Below are 21575 nucleotides of genomic sequence, written 5' to 3'. Positions count from 1 at the left end.
TAAAAAGAAATTTTTGCTATTTGTACTTCATTTATTGACTCCTAGAGCCTCCAAGTTATAAAATAGTAACACTGAAGAGAAAATTTTGCAGACAGATAAAACTGGGTAGGAGAACACATTTATAAATACAACTCATGAATCTGTAAGTCACACTTCATTCTCAACTATGATATTCTGGCCACATTCATACTATTTCAATAATAGTCACTTTACCGAGTTGATGGTAAGCAGTAATTTTATTTAATGATTTCCTTTTTGCCAATTAAACATTTGCAACAAAAATGATTAGACAATATATCAAGTAACCTTGGTATTAGTTAGGCCAATCTTTAATGTAATGGAAGAAAGCAATAAAATCATTCCCAATTTAAATTTCGATCCTTATATATTTGGAGCACAAATTTTAAGTGTAACTATGGCAGGAGGCAAATTTTTTTTTTTTTGGTTTTTGGGCCACACCCCTTTGATGCTCAGGGGTTACTCCTGGCTATGTGCTCAGAAATCGCCCCTGGCTTGGGGGGACCATATGGGACGCCGGGGGATCGAACCGCGGTCCTTCCTTGGCTAGCGCTTGCAAGGCAGACACCTTACCTCCAGCGCCACCTACCCGGCCCCAGGAGGCAAATTTTGACCTATTTCAAAGGAGCCTGTTACATTGAATTTTACGTAGTACTAAAATTCTTAATTTCAGAAAGTTTAAAAAATTTTGCTATGCCATAACTTCTAATATAGTGTAACTTTGGCCAGTAAGGATAACAAAGTCTGCTTACAAAATTGAAATCCTTCTACAACATTTAAATTTCGTCTGTTGTTTTTTTCACCAAAATTGAGTTGAGATATTCTTTCTTCCTCTAAACAGAGAAGTAAGAACCACTCTGCTTCATGAACAAAATCATCTAAATCCTAGTTCTCTCGAAGTTTTATCTTCTAGAGACACACACATAGTCAAGTATGAATTGAATTTCATTAATACATGGAAATTCTCCACAGCGAAAGTTCAGGATCATAAATTGAACTTTCTGAATTTCATGACCTTTGATGTGGGAGGCACATTAAAGTTTGAATTATACTCTATATAGGACTACATAATATACTTCAAAACAGTTGTAGGTAAGCTTAGTGTAATTTTTATCATGAAAATAATCTACAAATACCAGGATATTAATGTTGCCTGACAGGAAGATTTCGGATCTATATGTCTGTGTAAATCAAGTCTGTCCATTTATATGCCTCACCTAGAGCACACATCAACAGACTGCTTTAGTATGATATAGATGTACAGTAATTTTACACAAATTCCAATTCTGTAATTTAGCTTTCTCCCATATTTATTTTTAAATATATAGAGACTATTAATATAAATATTTTCTTTCAAATATGTATTCTTCTTATGTAAAAGGAAAAGATTCCAAACATTTACAAAGCAATCTAAAGAGAAGCAAACCTGGTTTTGGAATTGTTTCACGTCAACCAAAATAATTTTCCAGAGAAGGTCCTATTTCAAAGTAATGCTCATTGACCTCCTCAAATCAACATGGTAAGCTGGATCCAAACGCCCGGCTTTCGTTGGTTTACTTCAGGCATCAGTTTCAATCAGGGAAGAAAAAAATAAATCTCAGAAAAAGGTCTCACGACAGAGTGGACAAGTGGATTTGTTGCTGGATGTAAACCATTTGTACTGTAAAAGGAAAAGATTTTGAAGTTTAAAAAAAACAAACCACATATACTTAAGGCAATTTAAATGGTATACAAAAAGTGAAAACTGGCAAATTTTGCTTCCTCCATTCACCTCCTATATCAATATATCAATATATATCAATATAGACCCAAGTATCGCTTCCAAAGTCATGAGTGAGGCTCAAGCTCAGAGCAGCAAGATATGTACAACTCCCTGGAAAGCAGCTGTATATAACTTTCTCTTTCTGTGTTTAAGAAAGCACAGCACATGTGCTCTATGACCTCATAAACATGGTACCTACATGTCCCCTCCTGAGATGTATACTTTCCGACTTTCATGCAAGGTTGTATACTGGAGCTTGCTCCAACTTCAGAGAAGCCCACGCTCTCTTGTAAGCATGTGACTTCCTCCCTATCTTCCTCCCCTTCCTCATGGCCTTCCATAAAGCCTATTTTGACTTTGAAAATAAGAGTAAAAGCCTCTGATGAGAGGTGGCCCCAGATTCCATTCTTTTGAACTCTTCTTTGGGGCCTAGATACTACAAGGCCATGAATTTTTTTGAGTGCTAAGTATATTAGAAACATCATCCATTAATGTGCCTTGAATGAATCCAATCTTCAGTTAAATCACTATTTAAAAGTAAAAAATTTTGATTTAGATGTAAAAATGCTAAATTCCTCCCATTAGAATGAAGAGTTTAACATTCAGTATTATTATTATTTTTTTTTTGGAATTCAGATGTAAGGCATACATATACATATACATAAAATATTATATAAATAAGTTAATTTAGTCTTACCAAGCATGCAGAATGAAACTTTTTCTTGCATGTTCTACACGCTTTTTTGGGAAGGGAATAGTTAAAACCATGAATGACTGAGAAACAAATCATACAGTCTTCAACACCCTCAAAACGTTTGTCCACATTATTTTTCCATAATGCTAAGCCTTCCATAATACTTCCATTCTGTTAACAAAGAAGAAAAAGAGTTAAGAGTATATGTGTAAAACCACCAATGCTGGCTATATTCAGTGTGTGTCTGTGTATGTAAAATCACCAGTACTGGCTGTATCCACTTATCTTAAAGTTGCATCATAGTTGGTTTTTAAAGTGACCTTCAAAGTCATACCATCTTTCATCTTTAAGGACAGATCTCTCAAAAATTCAGCAACAATGTGTCATGTTTTATAGTCTCAGCTTGTGGTTTAATGGGCTTTTAATAAGTAAGTTATTTACACCAGTTCTCGTAACTTCCTGACTAAAAATGATTCAAGCAGGTTACTTCATCTCCACTACTTTGTTTTATCACTACACTATCAGTAAATGTTTAAAAATAAGTTTTCTGGGCTGGACAGAGAGTACAGTGTGTAGAACACTTGCCTTGCACATGGACAAATTAAGTCTGATCCCCTGAACCACATACAGTCCCCCAAGCACCACCATGAGTGATCCCTGAGCAGAGTCAGGAGCAGCACTGGGTGTGACCCCAAAACCATCATCATCATCATTGCCATTATTTTCTATGCTGAAGAATGCTTTGAGATGCATCGTAACATGCAAATCAAAAACTAAAGAAGTTCAATAGTATGTCTAAAACTCAAGGATCTCTTAAGTTCTGATATTTCTCTAACCAGAGAAAAGCTGCAATATGAAAGTAATTGAGAAAAGGCTGGAATGATAGTATAGCAGGTAGGACATTTGCCTTGCACACAGCCGACCAGGGTTTAATCCCAGGACTCGATATGGTCCCCTAAGTACCACCAGGAATGACCCGAGTACAGAGCCAGGAGTAACTCCTGAATACTGCCACATGTAGCCCCAAAAGAAAACAAAAAGTATATTCATTACCATACAAAAAGATTGCCTCTCATGGGCCGGGCGGTGGCGCTAAAGGTAAGGTGCCTGCCTTGCCTGCGCTAGCCTTGGACGGACCGCAGTTCGATCCCCCGGTGTCCCATATGGTCCCCCAAGCCAGGAGCAACTTCTGAGCACATAGCCAGGAGTAACCCCTGAGCGTTACCGGGTGTGGCCCAAAAACCAAAAAAAAAAAAAAAGATTGCCTCTCACAATTTCCTTAACACCATATTATTATTATTATTATTATTATTATTATTGTTGTTGTTGTTGTTGTTGTTGTTGTTGTTGTTGTTATTTTGCCATAGTGGGATTTAAGCCAGAGCTTTACACATGCAAGGTTAAGTCCTATCCACTGAGGGATATCTCTGGGCCAATACCATGGTTCTGTAAAATCTCCAATGAATGCAAATGAAGTTAGAATCATTTATCCTGAAAAGCAATTATTGGGCCAGAGTGATAGCACAGCAGTGAGGCGTTTGCCTTGCACGTGGCCAACACAGGATGGACCCTGGTTCGAATCCAGACATCCCATATGGTCCCCCAAGCCTGCCAGGAGCAACTTCAGAGTGCAGAGCCAAGAGTAACCGAGTGCCGCCAGGTGTGACCCAAAAAAAACAAAAACAAACAAAAAACAAAGGTAATTGTTGTGTAGGACTAGACCAGAGCAATAGTACAATAGTACAGCAGGTAGGATGCTTTGCCTTGCATGCAATCCTCAGCATCCCATATGATCTTCCAAGCCCTGCCAGGAGTGATTCCTGAGTGCAGAGCCAGAAATAACCCACTGGAATATGATATATGGCCCAAAGACCAAATAAATGAAACAGCTCTAGCAGATTCGAGTCCTTTAGGCTTGTTCATTAGAGGAAACAGACTACTTCTCTTTCCTTGAGGCAGATGGCAGACATGTGCCATGAGCAGAGCACATGAGCACAGAGTCATGAGCTCTGCCCCTCGTGGAAAGCCAAGTGTGTGCACAGACATGCACCTGGTGGGTGAGGTATGTGCTCAGCTGCAGCATCCAGTTTCGCCACTGCTGCACGGCCACCCCGACTCTCTTCCCACTCTCCACAGTGATGGAACCCAGCGGGTAATTTGATGGCAACTGGATTATAAGTTCGATGACTATATCCTCAATGGAGTAAGTGGCCATTACTTCTCGAGTAGTGGCTCGAGCCTTCACCTGCAACACACAGAAAGGCCACACGTTATTTAAACTTACTATCTCCCTTATCTTTCGTGCAAAGAGAATTTTTCACAAGGGCCAGAACAGTAACAGCTCAGCGGGTAGGGTACAGCCCACCCAGGTTCGATCCCTGGTATCCCATATGGTCCCCAGAGCCTGCCAAAAGTTATCTTTGAGCTCAGAGCCAGGAATAATCTGGGTGTGGTCCCAAAACAAAGAAAAAACAAACAAAAATGAATCTTCATAGCTTAACCATTAGCAGACAAAGTCTTCATTCAAAGACATTGCTGAGGAAGAGAAAAAAAAATTTTTTTTTGGTTTTTTTGGGTCACACTCGGCAGCACTCAGGGGTTACTTCTGACTCTATGCTCAGAAATCTTGCCTGGCTGACTCGGGGAATGATATGGGATGCCTGGATTTGAACCACCGTCCTTCTGCATGCAAGGCAAATGCCTTACCTCCATGCTATATTTCCGGCTGAGAATGATTTATTTGAGACATGACCTATCTACTAAATACCTGTAAGTGCCATATATTTTATAGTCATCTGGGACAATCAATATTTTATATTTATTTATTTTTGGGTCATACCTAGCAGCACTCAAAGGTTCCTCCCAGCTCTATCTCAGAAATCGCTCCTGGCAGGCTTGGGGGACCATATGGGATACCAGAATTCAAACCTTCTGCATGCAAGGCAAACACCCTACTTCCATGCTATCTCTCCGGCCCCAATAATAATAATTTTTTGAAGATCTTTTCTCTTTAGCACCCCAATTCATCACCAAATCCATGCTGTTCTCTGTTCACCTTTAGGAACATTACTCTATATGATGACTGGGTGACTTACTGTTTCTAGGTGAATCACAAAAATTACATTCCATCTCATGGCGTTTCACATTTATCATACTGTTACTCTATACAAGCTTTCCCTCCTTTGACCCACTTCAAAGTCATCCTCTGTAACATCTGACTGACCCACTGAGCCAGGTGAACATTTTCTAGTGCAGAGTTCTCTTCCCTCTGTGCTGTTCTTCACTGCAAACCAAAAAGCAAATACAAGGTCCCTTTCCTTTATTTTTTTTTGGGGGGGTAGTAGCCATACCCAGAAATTGCTTAGGGGTTATTCCTGCCTTTGCACTCAGGAATCATTTCTGGTGGTGCTTAGGGGAACACATGGGTTAGGCAGAAACCAAACCAGCATGGAATGCAGGCAAGGCAAGTGCCTTACTCACTGTACTGTCTCTCAGGTCCTCCCTTAATTTTTGGTTAAGATTACATGTTAAGGCATACATGTACTCCCTGAGTCCATGAACATAGTGCCTGACTATACCTCTTGAGATATGCTCTTCCCTACTTTCACACTAAGGTTGTATTGGAGAAGCCCATACTCTCTTAAGCTCAATTCTTCTCTCTTTCTTGTCCTCACCTTTCCTTTCCTCAGAATTTCCATATAAAAGCCTATTTTTACTTCCAAAAAAAAAAAAACCCAAAAAGAAACCAACAACCCTGTAATAGAGTGCAGAAATCTGCCCCTATTATCCATTTCGCAGGTAACTGGTACATGGTACCTGGCATTGTAATAAATAGTTTGAGTAGATCAATGAATATTTGAAAATAATTCGATGGGGTCAAAAAATTATATTATTGTTTCAATCTACAAATAAATCCCAAGATCTGATAACCAGAGTCAGAAACCAAGATAACTCTGAATTGGAGAAATAGCATTGGGGTTACAGTGCTTGTCTGGTGTGCAGATGACCAGATTTGGTTTCCAGCACCATATGGCTCCCTTTAGGAGCAATTTTTTTTGGGGGGGGGTCACACCCAGCAGTACTCAGGAGTTACTCCTGGCTCTGTGTTCAGAAATCGCTTTTGGCAGGCTTGGGGTACCATATGGGATGCCGGGATTTGAACCACCGTCCTTCTGCGTCTAAAGCAAACACCCTACTGCTGTGCTCTCTCTCCAGCCCCCAACTCTTAAACACAGAGTCAAGAGTAACTCCTGACCACTGTCAGGTGTGCACCCCACACCCCAATAAATTCATTAGATAATTAATTTAATAAATAATTTATGAGCTACAATTGTGATGACACTGCTAACAAATGGGACAGGTGTAACCAATATTCAAGTAACTTGTCCAGGAAAAAAATTTCAAAACAATACTAACCGTCATGCCATTAAACAGTTGAGTGCTTGTTTGTACAGAAGATATTTCTTGAAAAGAAAGAACATTGCTGACATATTTGCTGGTAAATCTGTCTACAATATTGAAAACGCGCTTCTCACTACTATTCCACCACAACCTGACCATGGCAGGCAAGTCCTTTAATGTCATATGATAGACTGAACATGCCAAGTGCGGAATATGGTATGGTAGTGTTGCTGTTTCTGAGGAAAAAGCAAATTCATAGTTAGTAACATGCTTTACTTATGGAGAATAAGAGTAATCTTAGTATTTTCCTTAAAAAGTGATTTTATTCATTAGTCAACACTAGTGATAGAATTCATAGAAGAAACTATACCAGAGAAATCAGAACTCTGAATATTTACATTGTCCCATACATAAAAAAATGAACCATTCAAAAGGCAAAATGAGAAACTAGTGAGATAGAGAGGACATTGGATAAGGCACTTGGTTAGCATGTAGCCCAAGCCAGAATCAATCCCCAGCATCCCTTCTGGTCTCCTGAGCATCACCAGGAGTGATTATTGAGTACAGAGCTAGAAGTAAGCCCTGAACATTGCTGGGTATGGCCCTTGAACAAATAAACCTAAAAAGAAGGGCCATGGAATGTGGCTCAAGAGGTAGGCACCTTAAGGGGTTGAGAACATGCCTTGTATGTGTGAGGCTGAGTTGAATCCCCACCAGCACTGAGTGCTCCCCGCCATCACTACCAGATGTGACTGCTACACAACAGCAATAACAAAAAGGGATAGGAAGCAAAATGATGACTTCTATGAGCTGAAAAATAGGCCTAGAAAACAATATTGCATGTAAAGTAAAATAATGCAAATAAAGAACATATAAAAACAAAAGATTGGGGGGCAGAAGAGATAGATAGCACAGTGGTAGGGTGTTCGATTTCTGGCATCTATATGGTCCCCCAAGCTGCCAGGAGTGATTTCTGAGCACCAAGCCAAGAGCAACCAATCCATGAACACTGCTGGATGTGGCCCCCCAAAATATATTTTTCTATAGGGGCTGGAATGATAGCACAGCGGTAGGGCATTTGACTTCCATGCAGTTACTTAACCTGGGGCGGACCTGGGTTCAATCCCTGGCATCCCATATGGTCCCCCGAGCCTGTCAGGAGCAATTTCTGAGCTCAGAGCTAGGAGTAACCCCTGAGTGGCACCGGTTGTGGCCCCAAAACCAAAAAAAAAAAAAAAAAACAACAAAACAAAACTATTATTTCTATAAAACACAAAAAAGGAAATTGGCCTCCTTTTACTTTCCTTACAGCTCAGGGGATACATTTAAATCTCAGAATCTACACCTCAATATATACAAGATACAGTATCAACTGCAGATCTCTGTAGAAACAAGAAAATTCCTATTTGGGGGATATCCTCCTTAAGACTTATAAGCTCCCAAATGAAAGGAATCAATTTCACTAGTCTGTTTCTCCCAGGGTAACTGTAAAACAGTCATATGACTATAGTAGTTTGAGCTAATGGTTTTTCTTAATGAGGTAAGTCTCAAGAGACTCAAATACAAAAACTGAAATTCAGTGCAGTTTTAGCCACAGGATCTAGTCAAATGTCCCATATGGAAAACTGTGTAAAGACTGACACTTAACATTCATCCAACCAGAACCCACACAAGGAGCTACTGTCTGCACCTCTGGGGTAATTAAAGCTGATAAGCATACACTGAACTGAGAGCCACTAACATACTTCTTACTAACCTCTAATACTCAGATGGAGGTCTTCGGTAAAGAAGGTCTTCGGGTCTTTGTTTGAGGGCTCAACGGCTGTCTCTGTGTAGGTTGGATTTTCCGGCATAAGTCTGAAGAGGTGATAAAGCAATTTATTCAAACTCTTTGTTTTCCGAAGGTACATTGAATACAGGGCCCGAAGCTGGTGGAGAGCACAGAATTGTCAAACTGAATTAAACATCATTAGCATAACAGATTGTAAAAGGACACCATTAAAATGCATTGATTTGGGCTGGAGCAATAGCATTGCAAGTAGAGCATCTGTCTTGAATGTAGTCTGAAACCACAAGGTTCGATCCCCAGCATCTCATACAGTTTCCCAGCACCACCAGGAATGACTCCTGAGTGCAGTCAAGGGTAATCCCACTGACACTGGGAGTGGTAAAAGAACAGAAAACAAGATTACAAGGAAGTGGTTTACATAATATATGCCACGTTCTTAATTTGCAAATGTGTAATTCGATGGAACCTTTCCTCCTAACTAGCAGTTTTCACTGTGCTCTCATTTGGATATATGCTTCTAACAACTTTCTCAAAGTGTCCTCTATTAGTAAGTATCTCTCTAAGCCATAAAACCTATTCACCATTTTATACAATGAGTCATTCACTCTCTCCCAAGTCTTTCCTTCTACATCACACATTCCTTCCATACAATAGTTTCCCCAAATCCTGCCTAAGACTAATACAATTTTGTTTTTCTTTCTTTTGGGTATTTGGGTCCCATTCAACAGAGATGCCAATGGTCTCTCTGGTCTACTAACACCATTTTCTGGCTGGCCCTTCCTCCATCAAGTACTCCAGTTTCCCTTTGAATGGAGAACAGACTCAAGTAGTCCCAGAAAATGCTTTCAGATCTTCTCACAGCTGTTTTACAAATTAGGCAGTTGTACACTAAATTTAAAAATTCATGTACATGAGCCGGAGCTGTGGCGCAGCAGTAGGGCATTTTTGCCTTACACACGTCTGACCTAGGACGGACCATGGTTCGATCCCCTGGCATCAAGGATTTAAAAAGAAAAAAAGACAAGAAAAAAAAGTAAAATATGAAAGAAGTAAAAAAGAATTTTAATCATCTGGAAAATCACACCGGAAACTAATACCAAGTTATTTATCTTTGTATTGAAATATCAAAGAAGTCACATTCCATTGTTGTGGCTAACTTTCTTAAATGGGCATCCACCAAAAATGAAAAGAAAACCAAAGCAAATGTACATTTCCCAGCCTCCCAGCCTCCTAGGCAATAAAGTCTTTCTCCCCAAATGTCAGACAACAGAGACATCTAGTGGCTGCTAGAATAATCTGGGCAAAATAATAGATTTTTTTTTTTCACTTAGAGGTAACAGTTATATGCAATGATATTTCATTGATCTCCATCTAAATAATGATCTTAAGGTCAATTTCCAATGAATAGTCAGAAGTTGATCAAAGGAAAAAATAGTAAAATTCAATTCTTTTGAAATTACTACCTTGGTAATACAATATTCAATTAGATACATTTTGTTTCCTGCTATAAGGACTAGAGAAAAATAAATGAATGCAGGAGAAAAAAAAAAAAGAATGCAGGTACATTCCCAGGACAATCTTTGCAAAAACTGTGTGTGTATGTGTGTGTGTTTGTGTGTGTGTGTGTGAGAGAGAGAGAGACAGAGAGATAGAGACAGAGACAGACACAGAGAGAGAAAGACAAAGTAAAATAAGTGAGAAAGTGAAAAGCAGGGTCTGAAAATCAGTAATGTCTCAAGTTAAATGGATTGAAATGCAAGACACTTTCCACCCTTAAACGTAAAAAAAATTGGGCAGTGGGATGGGGTTGGAAGCCATACTCAGTGAGTCTGAGAGTCTATTCCTGGCTTTATGCTCAGAAGTGATTTCTGGTGGTGCTTGGGGGACCATATGTTATGCCAGAGATTCGAACATCATGAAAGGCAAAAGCTTTATGTCCTTGTTCTGCTCTTCTGTTCTCTCTTCTTTTTTTGGGGGGGTGGGGTGGGGGGTTGGGGGTGGGTTACACCCAGCAGAGCTCAGGGGTGACTGCTGGCTCTACGCTCAGAAATCGCTCCTGGCAGGTTCAGGGGACCATATGGGATGCTGGGATTCAAACCACCATCCTTCTGCATGCAAGGCAAACACCTTACGTCCATACTTTCTCTCTGGCCCCATCTGTTCTCTCTTCTTAAAAAGAGAAGGAAGAGGTTTAGAGCAGCAAGAGAAGCACATGTAGCACAATAGTGCCAAAAGTCGTCATGTGTTTACCTGGGAAGAAGCAGCTTTGAAGAAAGTGAGTATTAATTTCCAAGTGAGGAGGTATCCCAGGACATAACAGAAGTCTTCGCTCAGCGGTTTGATATTAACAATCTGTCCAACAGGAACACATCCCAACACATTTTCTAGTAAGTCCTCTTGAGTGCTAAGAAGAGACATCAGCACGGCTGGTGGAGACCTACAAACAAACATCAGAACTGCAGTTGTTTTTTCAAAAATCATTCCTCAGAGAAATAGCACAGCGGTAGGGCATTTGCACAGGGCCAAACTGAGACAAACCCAGGTTTGATTCCCGGCATCCGATATTGTCCCCCGAGTCTACCAGGAGCATTTCTGAGTGAAGAGCCAGGAGAAACCCCTGAATGCCACCGGTTTTGGCCCAAAAACCAAAAATAAATAAATAAAAGAATTAAAAACAAAAGCATTCCTCAGCACATTGACAGCAGGACTTAAGCCTTTGCAAGAAAGCCTCAAAGCTCAGAGTCCACTTTTACTTCTATTTCATGGAATGGTGATCATAGAATAAGAAATCATACTATGTTTTATATGTAAGTATTAGAGTATACCCACTTTTTCACCATATTGTCATTGCACCCCACAATAATATCAGTACAATTATTATTTGAGGGGTTTAGATCACACCCAGTGGTGCTCAGGAGTTACTTCTGTCTCTGCATTCAGGAATCACTCCTGGAAGGCTCAGGGGACCAAATGGGATGCTGGGATCAAACCCAAGTCAGCCATGTGGAAGGCAAATAAATCACTCCAGCCCCAGCACAGTATTTTTTTTTAAAGAAAAGTTTCATATAATGGTCATATGCCACATTTTTGCAAAAATAAATAATTTTGCTATATAGCAAAATGCTGTTTAGTAAATAAAACAGAGACTGAAGCAATAATACAGCAGGTAGTGTACCTGCCATGCTCACAGTCATCCTGAGTTTGATTCCTGGCATCACCCTAGACACAGTGGTGTCCAGGGTTCAAAAATCAAACAAACAAAATACATACTAACTATAAATTATTTCTGAATGTTAGTTACTACTGTCATTTTATTACTATTAAATTTTTTTATAACGAGGCTGGAGCTGTTGCACAGCAGTAGGGCATTTGCCTTGCACAAGGCCTCCCTGAGATGGACCTGGATTTGATTCCCAGCATCCCATGTGGTCCCCAAGACTGCCAGGAGCAATTTCTGAGCAGAGAGCCAGAAATAACCCCTGAGCACTGCCAGGTGTGTAACCCCAAAACAAAAATAAATAAATAACAATTTTTGTTGTTTGGGGCCACACACAGTGATGTTCAGAAATTACTTCTGGCTCTAAACTCAGGAAATCATTTGGGAAGCTGAGGATTGAACCCAGGGCAGCCATATGCCAGGCAAAGCCCTACTGATTGTACTAACACTCTGAACCTTTGAAATATTTTTTTAATGGAATCACTGTGAATTACAAAGTCACAAAGTTATCCTGATTGAGTTTCAAGCATACAATGTTCCAACACCAATCCCTTCACAGTGTTCACTCCCCTCAACCAATGTCCTCAATGTCACTCTCAGCCCACCAGCCTAGCTTTATGACAGGCACAATATATTTTTAAATATACTTAAGTTTAAAAATGGGCCTGGAGAGATAGCACAGCGGCATTTGCCTTGCAAGCAGCCGATCCAGGACCAAAGGTGGTTGGTTCGAATCCTGGTGTCCCATATGGTCCCCCATGCCTGCCAGGAGCTATTTCTGAGCAGACAGCCAGGAGTAACCCCTGAGCATCGCCGGGTGTGGCCCATAAACAAAAACAAAAACAAAGTGAAATGAACTGTGAGAATTTAATGAAGCAAAAAGTTTAAATAACTTACAGGGCTGGTTCTTCTTCTTCATCTCCATATGACTTTAAATTATCCTGATCATACTGTGGCAATTCAGGCATTAATCTGCAAATCAGACCATTATTTTATTTTAAGTTATGTAGTCACACCTACGAGCAGAAAGACCCCTATTTGTTTGGTGACATGCTGGCTCACACCCAGATGTGGCGAAACACAAATTGCAAATGAGGACATTGTGTTGAGCCCAGTTTTAAGTGGAGTTTTTGTTGCTGTTGTGTGTTTTGGAAACCATTAATGGTCACTACTCCCTTACTGTCAAAGCTATTTATTAAGAATGTTGACCTAACAGATTTTTTTATTTTTAAGTGGGGGGACAAGTATATGAACATGAATTTGAACCCCAGCAATCCCAGTATGACCTGCATCCACTGAGGCAATCCTGAGAGTTATTCTGTTAGGGATCCTTATGAGGAGGGGCTCAGAAGCTGGTGCAGTAGATTAGGAGAGCCCCAGGGCAAACACCAGGTCCTCAAATTAGTCCCAGAACCAGGCAGACATTGAAGAGATCAATTCCTCCCATCTAAGGTTCCCATGAAGGAAGAAAAACCCCCACAAATTTGGCATCCTGTTATAGTAATACACGTCCAAACTGATTTTGTGTGAGTGTATCTTAAAGACTAGCACGAACAGTAAAGATGAATTCTACTGTAAACTTCTATTCACTATCAAGTTTCCATAAATAAATAAATGTGTGTGTCTGATGATCATTCTAGAACATTGAGAATTCTTTTTTTTTTTTTAATATGGAACGCTTCACGAATTTGCATGTCATCCTTGCACAGGGGCCATGCTAATCTTATCTGTATCGTTCCAATTTTAGTATATGTGCTGCCAAAGCGAGCACACATTGTAGTGTGTAGTGTCTTACTTGTAGAGCATGTGGTAAGCAGCAATTTGCACAGGCCGAGCTCTGGAGAGGAGTAATGGGGCTAAAGTATTTAACAGAGTCTGGAGATTTTCTGGTAGGTTTGGTCCTTGGCCAGCAACCAATCTGGCAGGGAGTTTGTGATTCAACAGTTGATCCTTGGGGATGTAGGTTAAAGTTTCACACATGGGCTTCAATACTGCATTCGAAAAGGCCGTTTCAGATGTGTCTTTGTTTTCTCCTACGGAAAAAAGGGCAAGAAAACATATGTAATACTAAACAAAATGAAAAAACAAAAACAAAAACAACTTGACTGGTTTACAGACAAAAAGGAAATAAAAACTTGAGCTTTTAGAGAGGTTCTAACTAGCAGAATAAATCATACATTTTAGATAACTAGCTCACTAAATCATAAATCTCAATCTAATTAGATCACTCGACATTCTCAAGATTTAAAAACTTCTGTGGTCTTAACATAAATAAAGCATATATTCAAAGATACTTAATCATGTAATCAATCCAAACTTCTATTGTTCGAATTTGCAACAGTATATTCAGATACCTCGCTTATTGCTTATTTGTCTGTAAAGCAGAAGCATTTAAAAACTTTTATTTGGGGGAGGGAGTTTGGGCCACATCCTGTGACACTCGGGTTACTTCTGGCTATGCACTCAGAAATCGATCCTGGCTTGGGGGACCATATGGGACACCGGGGGATGGAACCGTGGTTCGTCCTAGGTCAGCACGTGAAAGGCAGACGCCCTAAAGCTTGCGCCACCACTCTGGCCCTTAAGATCCTTTTTTTTTTTTTTTTTTTGATTTTTGGGTCACACCAGGCAGCGCTCAGGGACTTCTCTTGGCTCTATGTTCAGAAATCACTCCTGGCAGGCTCGGGGGACCATATGGGATGCCAAGATTCGAACCACTGTCCTTCGGAGTCTAAGGCAAACGCCTTACCGCTGTGTTATCTCTCCGGTTCCAAGATGCTTTTTTTAAAAATTACTTTATTTTGGAGCCGAAGTGATAGCACAGCAATAGGGTGTTTGCCTTGCACGAGGCCAACCTGGGACTGACCTGAGTTCGATCCCTGGCATCCCATATGGTCCCCAGAGCCTGCCAGGGGCAAATTCTGAGTGCAGAACCAGGAGTAAACCCCTGAGCGCCACTGGGTGTGTTCCAAAAACTAAAAAAATTACTTTATTTAAATCACAAAGTGATTTAAATCACAAAGTTGGTTTTTTAGAAGCATATAAGACATTTTTGATGTGAAACATCTCTTTGTTTCTTTTACTATTTGAGTTTTTACTTTGGGTTTTTTCAACAAGTGATTTTCATTAACTATTTTTCTCCCCCCTCATACCCTCCCTTTTCACTTGCCTGTAACAGTCACCAAAAGAGGTAAAAGCAAACTGTGGATGCCTAGGGAAAAAAATTCTTTCCATTCACTGATTAGATTTGCAGGAAGGTTGCCAGCAGTCTCTGGAGTCATGGAGTCAAAGAAAGCACTGAGCTCACAGGCCAAGTCACAGCTGACACAGGCAAACAGCTGGACAAGTGGAACACAGTACAGTGCTTGGTTCTCATTTGTCGTCTGAAGAGATGGAAATGGAAATAAAAAGCACACTTGCATTAGAGCATCACAAATCCAGACAATAAAGAAAAAAACCCTTTCAGTTTAGTCAATTTGAACACATTTTGTTGTTGTTGTTGTTTTTGGGACACACCTGGCAGCACTCAGAGGTTACTCCTGGCTCTAAGCTCAGAAATCACTCCTGGCAGGCTCAGGGGACAATATAGGATGCCGGGATTTGAGTCACTGTCCTTCTACATGCAAGGCAAATGCCCTACCTCCATGATATCTCTCTGGCCGCTGAATTGATTTATTAAAAAATATTTTACACTTTTTTAGGGGGGCTGAAGGAGGGTGGGCTGTCCCCACACCATGCAATAGTCAGGTGCTATTCCTGGCGCAGTGCTCAGGAGGCAATATGTGGTGCTAGGGATTCAAGTCAAGACATGAAGCAAGATGGGCAGCTAGCCTTCTGCACCTCTCTTCAGGCCTCTAGTTTCTTTTAATAGGTGCCACTCTCAGCAACGCTCCGCCTGACAGATCCATAATTGGGGCTCAGTAGGAAATTCATACATGCAAACATGTATGAATGTATGTTTTACCACTGAGCTACAGTTCTAGCCCGTTAAGTTTTTCTGTTTTTTGTTTTTTATTTTTTAATAAGAATCTAGAGGCCAATGCAATAATACAGCAGGTAAGGTACTTTCCTTGCTTACTGCCAATCCAAGTTCGATCTCCAGGGGCCAGAGCGATAGCACAGCAGGTAGGGTGTTGGCCTTGCATGCGCTCAACCTGGGTTCGATCCCCAGCATCCATATGATCCCCTAAGCCCTTGCTTGTCAGTAGTGATCTCTGGGCACAGAGCCAGGAGTAACTCCTGAGTGCTCCAGGTGTGGCCCAAAAAAACCACAAACAAACAAAAAAAAATAAAACAAGTTCAATTCCCAAATGATCACCCTCTCCAGGAGTGATTCCTGAATATGAGGTAGGAGTCACTACCAATGAACACCATGGGATGTAGCCCCAAAACAGAAGAAGCTGGATTAGGCCGAGTTCAAAACTCTAAGCCCACAACTAAGCTGACAAAGCAGAGATTTAGACTATTTCCATTCTTCTTCTGTTGCAGACCCACAACTATTAGCCACCTGAATTGATTAATCTCTCGAATTGATTAATCTTTAATAGCTTATACTGGCACAACTATTAGCCACCTGAATTGATTAATCTCTCGAATTGATTAATCTTTAATAGCTTATACTGGCAACATGGGCATGGCACTTTTCTAGAACAATTTGCCTAAAATCAAAAAGATGGAAAGACTTGCCATGACAAGGGAAAGTCTGAAAGGCATATGCTGCAATATTATATGTATTTAAATGACCTCATAAAGAGAACGTTTTCGTAGCAGTTAGAAATCTGGTGACTGAGCCAGAGAAATAGCATGGAGCTATGGCATTTGCCTTGCATGCAGAAGGATGGTGATTCAAATCCTGGCATCCCATATGGTCCCCCGAGCCTGCCAGGAGCGATTTCTGACCATAGAGACAGGAGTAACCCCTGAACGCTGCTGGGTGTGACCCCACCCTCCCCCCAAATAAATCTGGTGACTGAATAATCTGGGGACAAATAGTGAACTCCCACTCTTTGACTATTCTGGTAAGAAATATACTTTATAATGTGCTCAAATATTTGCAAGTTCATTACAAGAATCATTTAAAGAACAAAATTTGGGAGCCATGTTTGGAGAAGGGTATGGAGAATTTTCATTTCATGTTATCTGGGAGGAAAAATAAATATAATAAAGACTATACAAGATTATGAATTATAATTTGTAAATTGTGCTGACACCCAGATATGTTGAGGAATACAAGAGGGACCAGGATGACAAAATTTACCTCCAACCAAGCCAGCATGGAGCACATGATGAAGTCCCATTCACTTTCTGCCAAAGGAGATGAGCAGTATTTCAGAAACAGGGAAAGGAACCGCATTATTTCTATATTTACACCCAGTATCTCTGGACTTACTTCTGAGAGATTACTATGGTAAAGACAAAAAAAAGTATTAGAAAATGTTATAGACCTTCAATGAGAAAACAGTCCAAGTCCTACTCATATCTTACTCAATGGTCTTATTTCTACAAAGCTCTGACTATGAAAATACATCATCTGGATTCATGACTGCAAGCAGGGAGGAAAACAGGGGAGAGGATACCACTTACCAACTGAAAAGAAAGACATCCTCATGATCTTTCTTCCAAGTTATTAGAATTTTTAATATGCCATTCAATAATTCTCCATCATCTATGCTTCTGGTTTTCAGGCAGGAATTGAAAATAGCAAGATGTCCAAAACCTCCTAAAAATTTCAATATAAAAATTAAAAAACATGATATTGTTTTCATTTAAAAAAATCTGAGTTTGAGAAATTTCCAATTTTCCTTAAGACGTGCCCAAGAAGAAGGGAAGAGCTTTGAAGAACATCAGCAAACGAGTCTTTAAAGCATCAGGGGGCAGAACCCATGCCCACTCCCAGGATCAAATAGGAATAGGACAGAAGCAGTGGATAAACAAAGCTTCACTCTTAACAATTATACTGTTTTCTGATTTTTATTACCCAAGCATAAATAGATCTTATTCAGCATTCCCTCCTCTCTAACCAAAACTAACCAAAAAAATAGCAAGAATAAATTTAAGTAAGAATGGAAAAGAGAATATTCTGTTCTCTAATTCACTCACTTATTCAAATAAGCATTCACTATAGCTGGAACTTTGTGTGAGTGAGGGAGGGAGAGAGAGGGATAGAGAGAAAGAAAGAGAGAGAGAGAGACAGAGAGAGACAGAGAAACAGAGAGACAGAGAGAGATTTTATTTGAAGCATCATGACTCAACAATACTACCAATGAAAATGTTTTGCACATCCAACATTCCAACATCACATCCTTCCACCAGAGCATCCACTTTCCTCCACCACTACCCAAGATTTCCCCTCCCAGCCACCTCTTGTTAATTCCAACTCTGTAAACTAGTCCTCTAGTTGATTGCCTTTGATTACTTGTTCATTCCCAATAAGCTCTGTGGGGCAGAAACCCATCTCCACTGCAGCAAAGAAGAGAAAGGAAAGACAGAGGGATCTTTCTCCTGTGTGGGCTATTTTATATCCCCTCCAAAGGTAACAAATGATAAGGAGGAAGTGCATTTAAGAAAAAGGAGGGACAACGAAGACAATAGCTGGAACTGATCACTTTAGACAACTACTGTTCGTTGAAAGGAAGTTAAGTGATCTGCATGAGACACTTTCAGCAACATGTCTACAAACCATGGTGCTTAAAAGGAAAAAAGAGAGAGAGCGAGAGAAGAAAAGTGTATGCCATAGAGGCAGGCTGGGAGTAAGGGTAGAGAAAATCCAGCAGGTTACTGGGGAAACTAGTGGTGGAAAATGAATGGTGAAAAGATGTGTGTGGGAATACTGTATGATCAAGCTCAACAACTAACAGTTTTTTAATTCTGTAGCTCACAGTGATTTAATTAAAAAATTCCATTTTTTTCTGGAAAGACTAATGGTATTTTATTTACCTCTATTACCAGTTCCTAATGAGAAAGTCTCAGCAATTCTATACTTCCTCAGTCTCAAGCCACTCTCTTCTCAATGCTTCAAGATTAACTTTCTTTATTCTCTCATTAAGACTACTCCAACAGCTTCCTGTTTGATCAACTCTTAATTTCTCCTCGCACATCTACCCTCTGTCCAAATACAACTGTCCAAATAATCTAAGATAAATGTAATTGTTTTCCCTTTCTCCTAGTTGGAACCAATATATCCTTACTAGCCACAGCTTACAATTCTTGTTCTGCAAAAATTCTGGTCTTATGACCCATTCTGTAATGTTCAGATTCTTTTGTTTATTTTTTAAAACAGTTTATTGTCTCATATTTTTGTATTACCCAGTTCATTTATGCCCTTAAGAAAAAAATCATACTTCAATTGACAATTTTTGGAAATGGCCACTGATATCCCAAAGCAGCAAAAACGCCTTTTTGGCCATTTGCACAAAGAATACATCTTTTTGCTAAAACAGATCACATAAGAAAACTGTGTCTGCCTTCTCTACAAGAATTACAACAAAACCAGATCTCTTGAGAGATCTGCTCTGCTTGCATGACGTTAGGTTTAAAAACGGGCATGAGAGGGGCTAGAGTGGTGGTGCAAGCAGTAGGATGTCTTGCATGCGCTAACCTAGGACAGACTGCAGTTCAATCCCCTGGAGTCCCATATGGTCCCCCAAGTCAGGAGCGATTTCTGAGCACATAGCCAGGAGTAACCCCTGAGTGTCACTGGATGTGGTCCCAAAACAAAACAAACAAGAAAATAGACACGAGGCTAGTCAGGACCATTATTACTAGTGACCCTGAGAACCACAATACAGTGCAATCTCTAGTGATCTGCAAGCAATAATGTGAGCATGGCAACCAAGTGTGACCCAGAGCAAACTAAACATGGGACCCAAGATACTGCAACAAGTACACCCTAACCACCCCTCCCAACAAAGGCAAAGGAAACAAAAGATAGAATGCAAAGTATTTTAAAAAGACAAAATCAAAGCTCTCTTCTAAGTATATATTAGCTAACTAAGAAATGAGTCAAAAGCTACAGGTAGAAATGATAGTACATAATATTTGTGATTCTAAATAATACTCAAGTATTCTATCATTTCTATACTCCACAATGACAATAGCCAGTCTCTGAGGAAACATCTGACTGTCAATTTGTTCTGTAGTTAAAGTGCAAACCAAGATTAAATCAGCAATAATTAAATGCATGTGTGAGGCAGGGGTTTTCGATACTAAAACACAATTCTTTCATTTGAAGCCATAATTAAGTCATTAAGATGCTTACTATAAAGTAACTAACCATTGGTGCTCCAAAGATCCTCTTTCGTCCAGGACAAAAGGGCAGGTATACACTGAGCAATGAATTCTTTCTTGTCTTCCTTTGACAAAAATGGACAGAGACTTTGAATGGTATGCATTTTACCTTCTGTTAGTGGGAAAAAACTGTTCAATGAAAAGAAAAAAAGTATGAATTAAACCTATCCTCAATAGTTATTCCAGATTCAGAGACAGCAAAGAAGCAGTAGTTCTCATTACTATACTAATGATGTATAAATGTAAGATATTGAGGGGTCGAAGTGACAGCACAGTGGTAAGGCATTTGCCTTGCATGTGGCCAACATTGGACAGATCCTGGTTCAATACCTGGCATCCCATATGGTCCTCAAGCCTGCCAGGAGCAATTTCTGAGCAGAGTCAGGAGTAACCCGAGGGCCACTAGGTGTGGACCAAAAACCAAAAAAAAAAAGAAGAAAGAAGATTGACAATACTTGCTCTACTTAATGGTGAAACACATATATTTTTTTCCTTTTTTTACACACTTCTATTTTTATATTTTTATTTTTTAGATAAGCATGTACAAACTTTTTCAATGCATATTTCTTAAAGTTATGTGAGGAATATATGACTATTCTTTGAAGAGTCAACTGCTTTGGAGACCACACCCAGTGGTTACTTCTAGCTCTGTGCTCCGGGGTTACTCCTAGCTCTGTGCTCAGAAATTACTCCTAGCAGAATCGAGGGTCCATATGGGATGCTGGGGATTAAAAAAAAAAGGGGGGGGATGGGCCTGAGTGATAATACAGAAGTTATGGCATTTGCCTTGCATGCGACCAATCTGGGTTATATACCCAAGATCCTATATGGTTCCCTGACATCTGCAAGAATGATTCCTGAGCATAGAGACAGGAATAACCCCTGAGCAACATCGGGTGTGGCCACGAAACAAATAGAAGAAAAGGAGCTTGGACAAAGAGTTGGTATAGTCATTAATATATTTGTCTTGCAATGGCCAACTCCAGTTTGATTCCTAGCATGACATATGGTCCCACAGGCTCCTATAGGAGTGAACCTTGAGCACCAAGCTAGGAGCAAGCTCTGAACACCACCAGATGTGGAACAAAACCCAAATAAACAAATAGTAAAAAAAAATTTTACTTAGGGAGTCAGGTGGGGACCTCCTGTAGCCATCTGGAGTCACTTGTAGCAATACTTGGCTAACTGGGCCAGAGAAGTTAATGCCAGGACCAAGAATGCACAGCTAATTGACTTCTCCAGAGGCTCAGGATACCTCTAGCAGTGCCAAGAGCCTCCAGGACTGAAGGAAACAGTCCCCCTAAGAATAAACCCCAAGGTTAGAATATTTCTAGATAAAAGTTTAGGTTGAGCCGGAGAAAAAGTACAGAGAGTAGGGCACTTGCATAGATCACAGCTGACCATGTTC

At 40.1% G+C, this 21575-nt stretch overlaps 1 protein-coding gene and 1 non-coding gene across 2 annotated transcripts in view; both read right to left on the bottom strand.

Moving 5' to 3' along the window:
• Nucleotides 1-831: 831 nt before the first annotated feature.
• LTN1 (listerin E3 ubiquitin protein ligase 1) overlaps nt 832-21575 on the bottom strand; it is a 62505-nt gene continuing 41761 nt past the window's right edge. The window contains exons 19-30 of the mRNA XM_049785738.1: nt 20154-20296; nt 17465-17600; nt 17139-17283; nt 15051-15264; nt 13677-13914; nt 12779-12853; nt 10915-11101; nt 8632-8803; nt 6891-7111; nt 4525-4719; nt 2478-2645; nt 832-1678 (exon numbers count right to left, since the gene is read on the bottom strand). Of these exons, the coding sequence (XP_049641695.1) occupies nt 1616-1678; nt 2478-2645; nt 4525-4719; nt 6891-7111; nt 8632-8803; nt 10915-11101; nt 12779-12853; nt 13677-13914; nt 15051-15264; nt 17139-17283; nt 17465-17600; nt 20154-20296 (1957 nt within the window). The 3' untranslated portion in view covers nt 832-1615. The remainder of the gene's footprint in view (nt 1679-2477; nt 2646-4524; nt 4720-6890; nt 7112-8631; nt 8804-10914; nt 11102-12778; nt 12854-13676; nt 13915-15050; nt 15265-17138; nt 17284-17464; nt 17601-20153; nt 20297-21575) is intronic.
• On the bottom strand, nt 13546-13652 carry LOC126026718 (U6 spliceosomal RNA). Its single transcript, XR_007501940.1, has one exon. It is a non-coding gene; the product is annotated as a U6 spliceosomal RNA (small nuclear RNA).

Source organism: Suncus etruscus, chromosome 13, assembly GCF_024139225.1.
Source record: "Suncus etruscus isolate mSunEtr1 chromosome 13, mSunEtr1.pri.cur, whole genome shotgun sequence".
NCBI classification, from domain to species: Eukaryota; Metazoa; Chordata; class Mammalia; order Eulipotyphla; family Soricidae; genus Suncus; species Suncus etruscus.
This window is presented reverse-complemented; position numbering and strand designations above follow the sequence as displayed.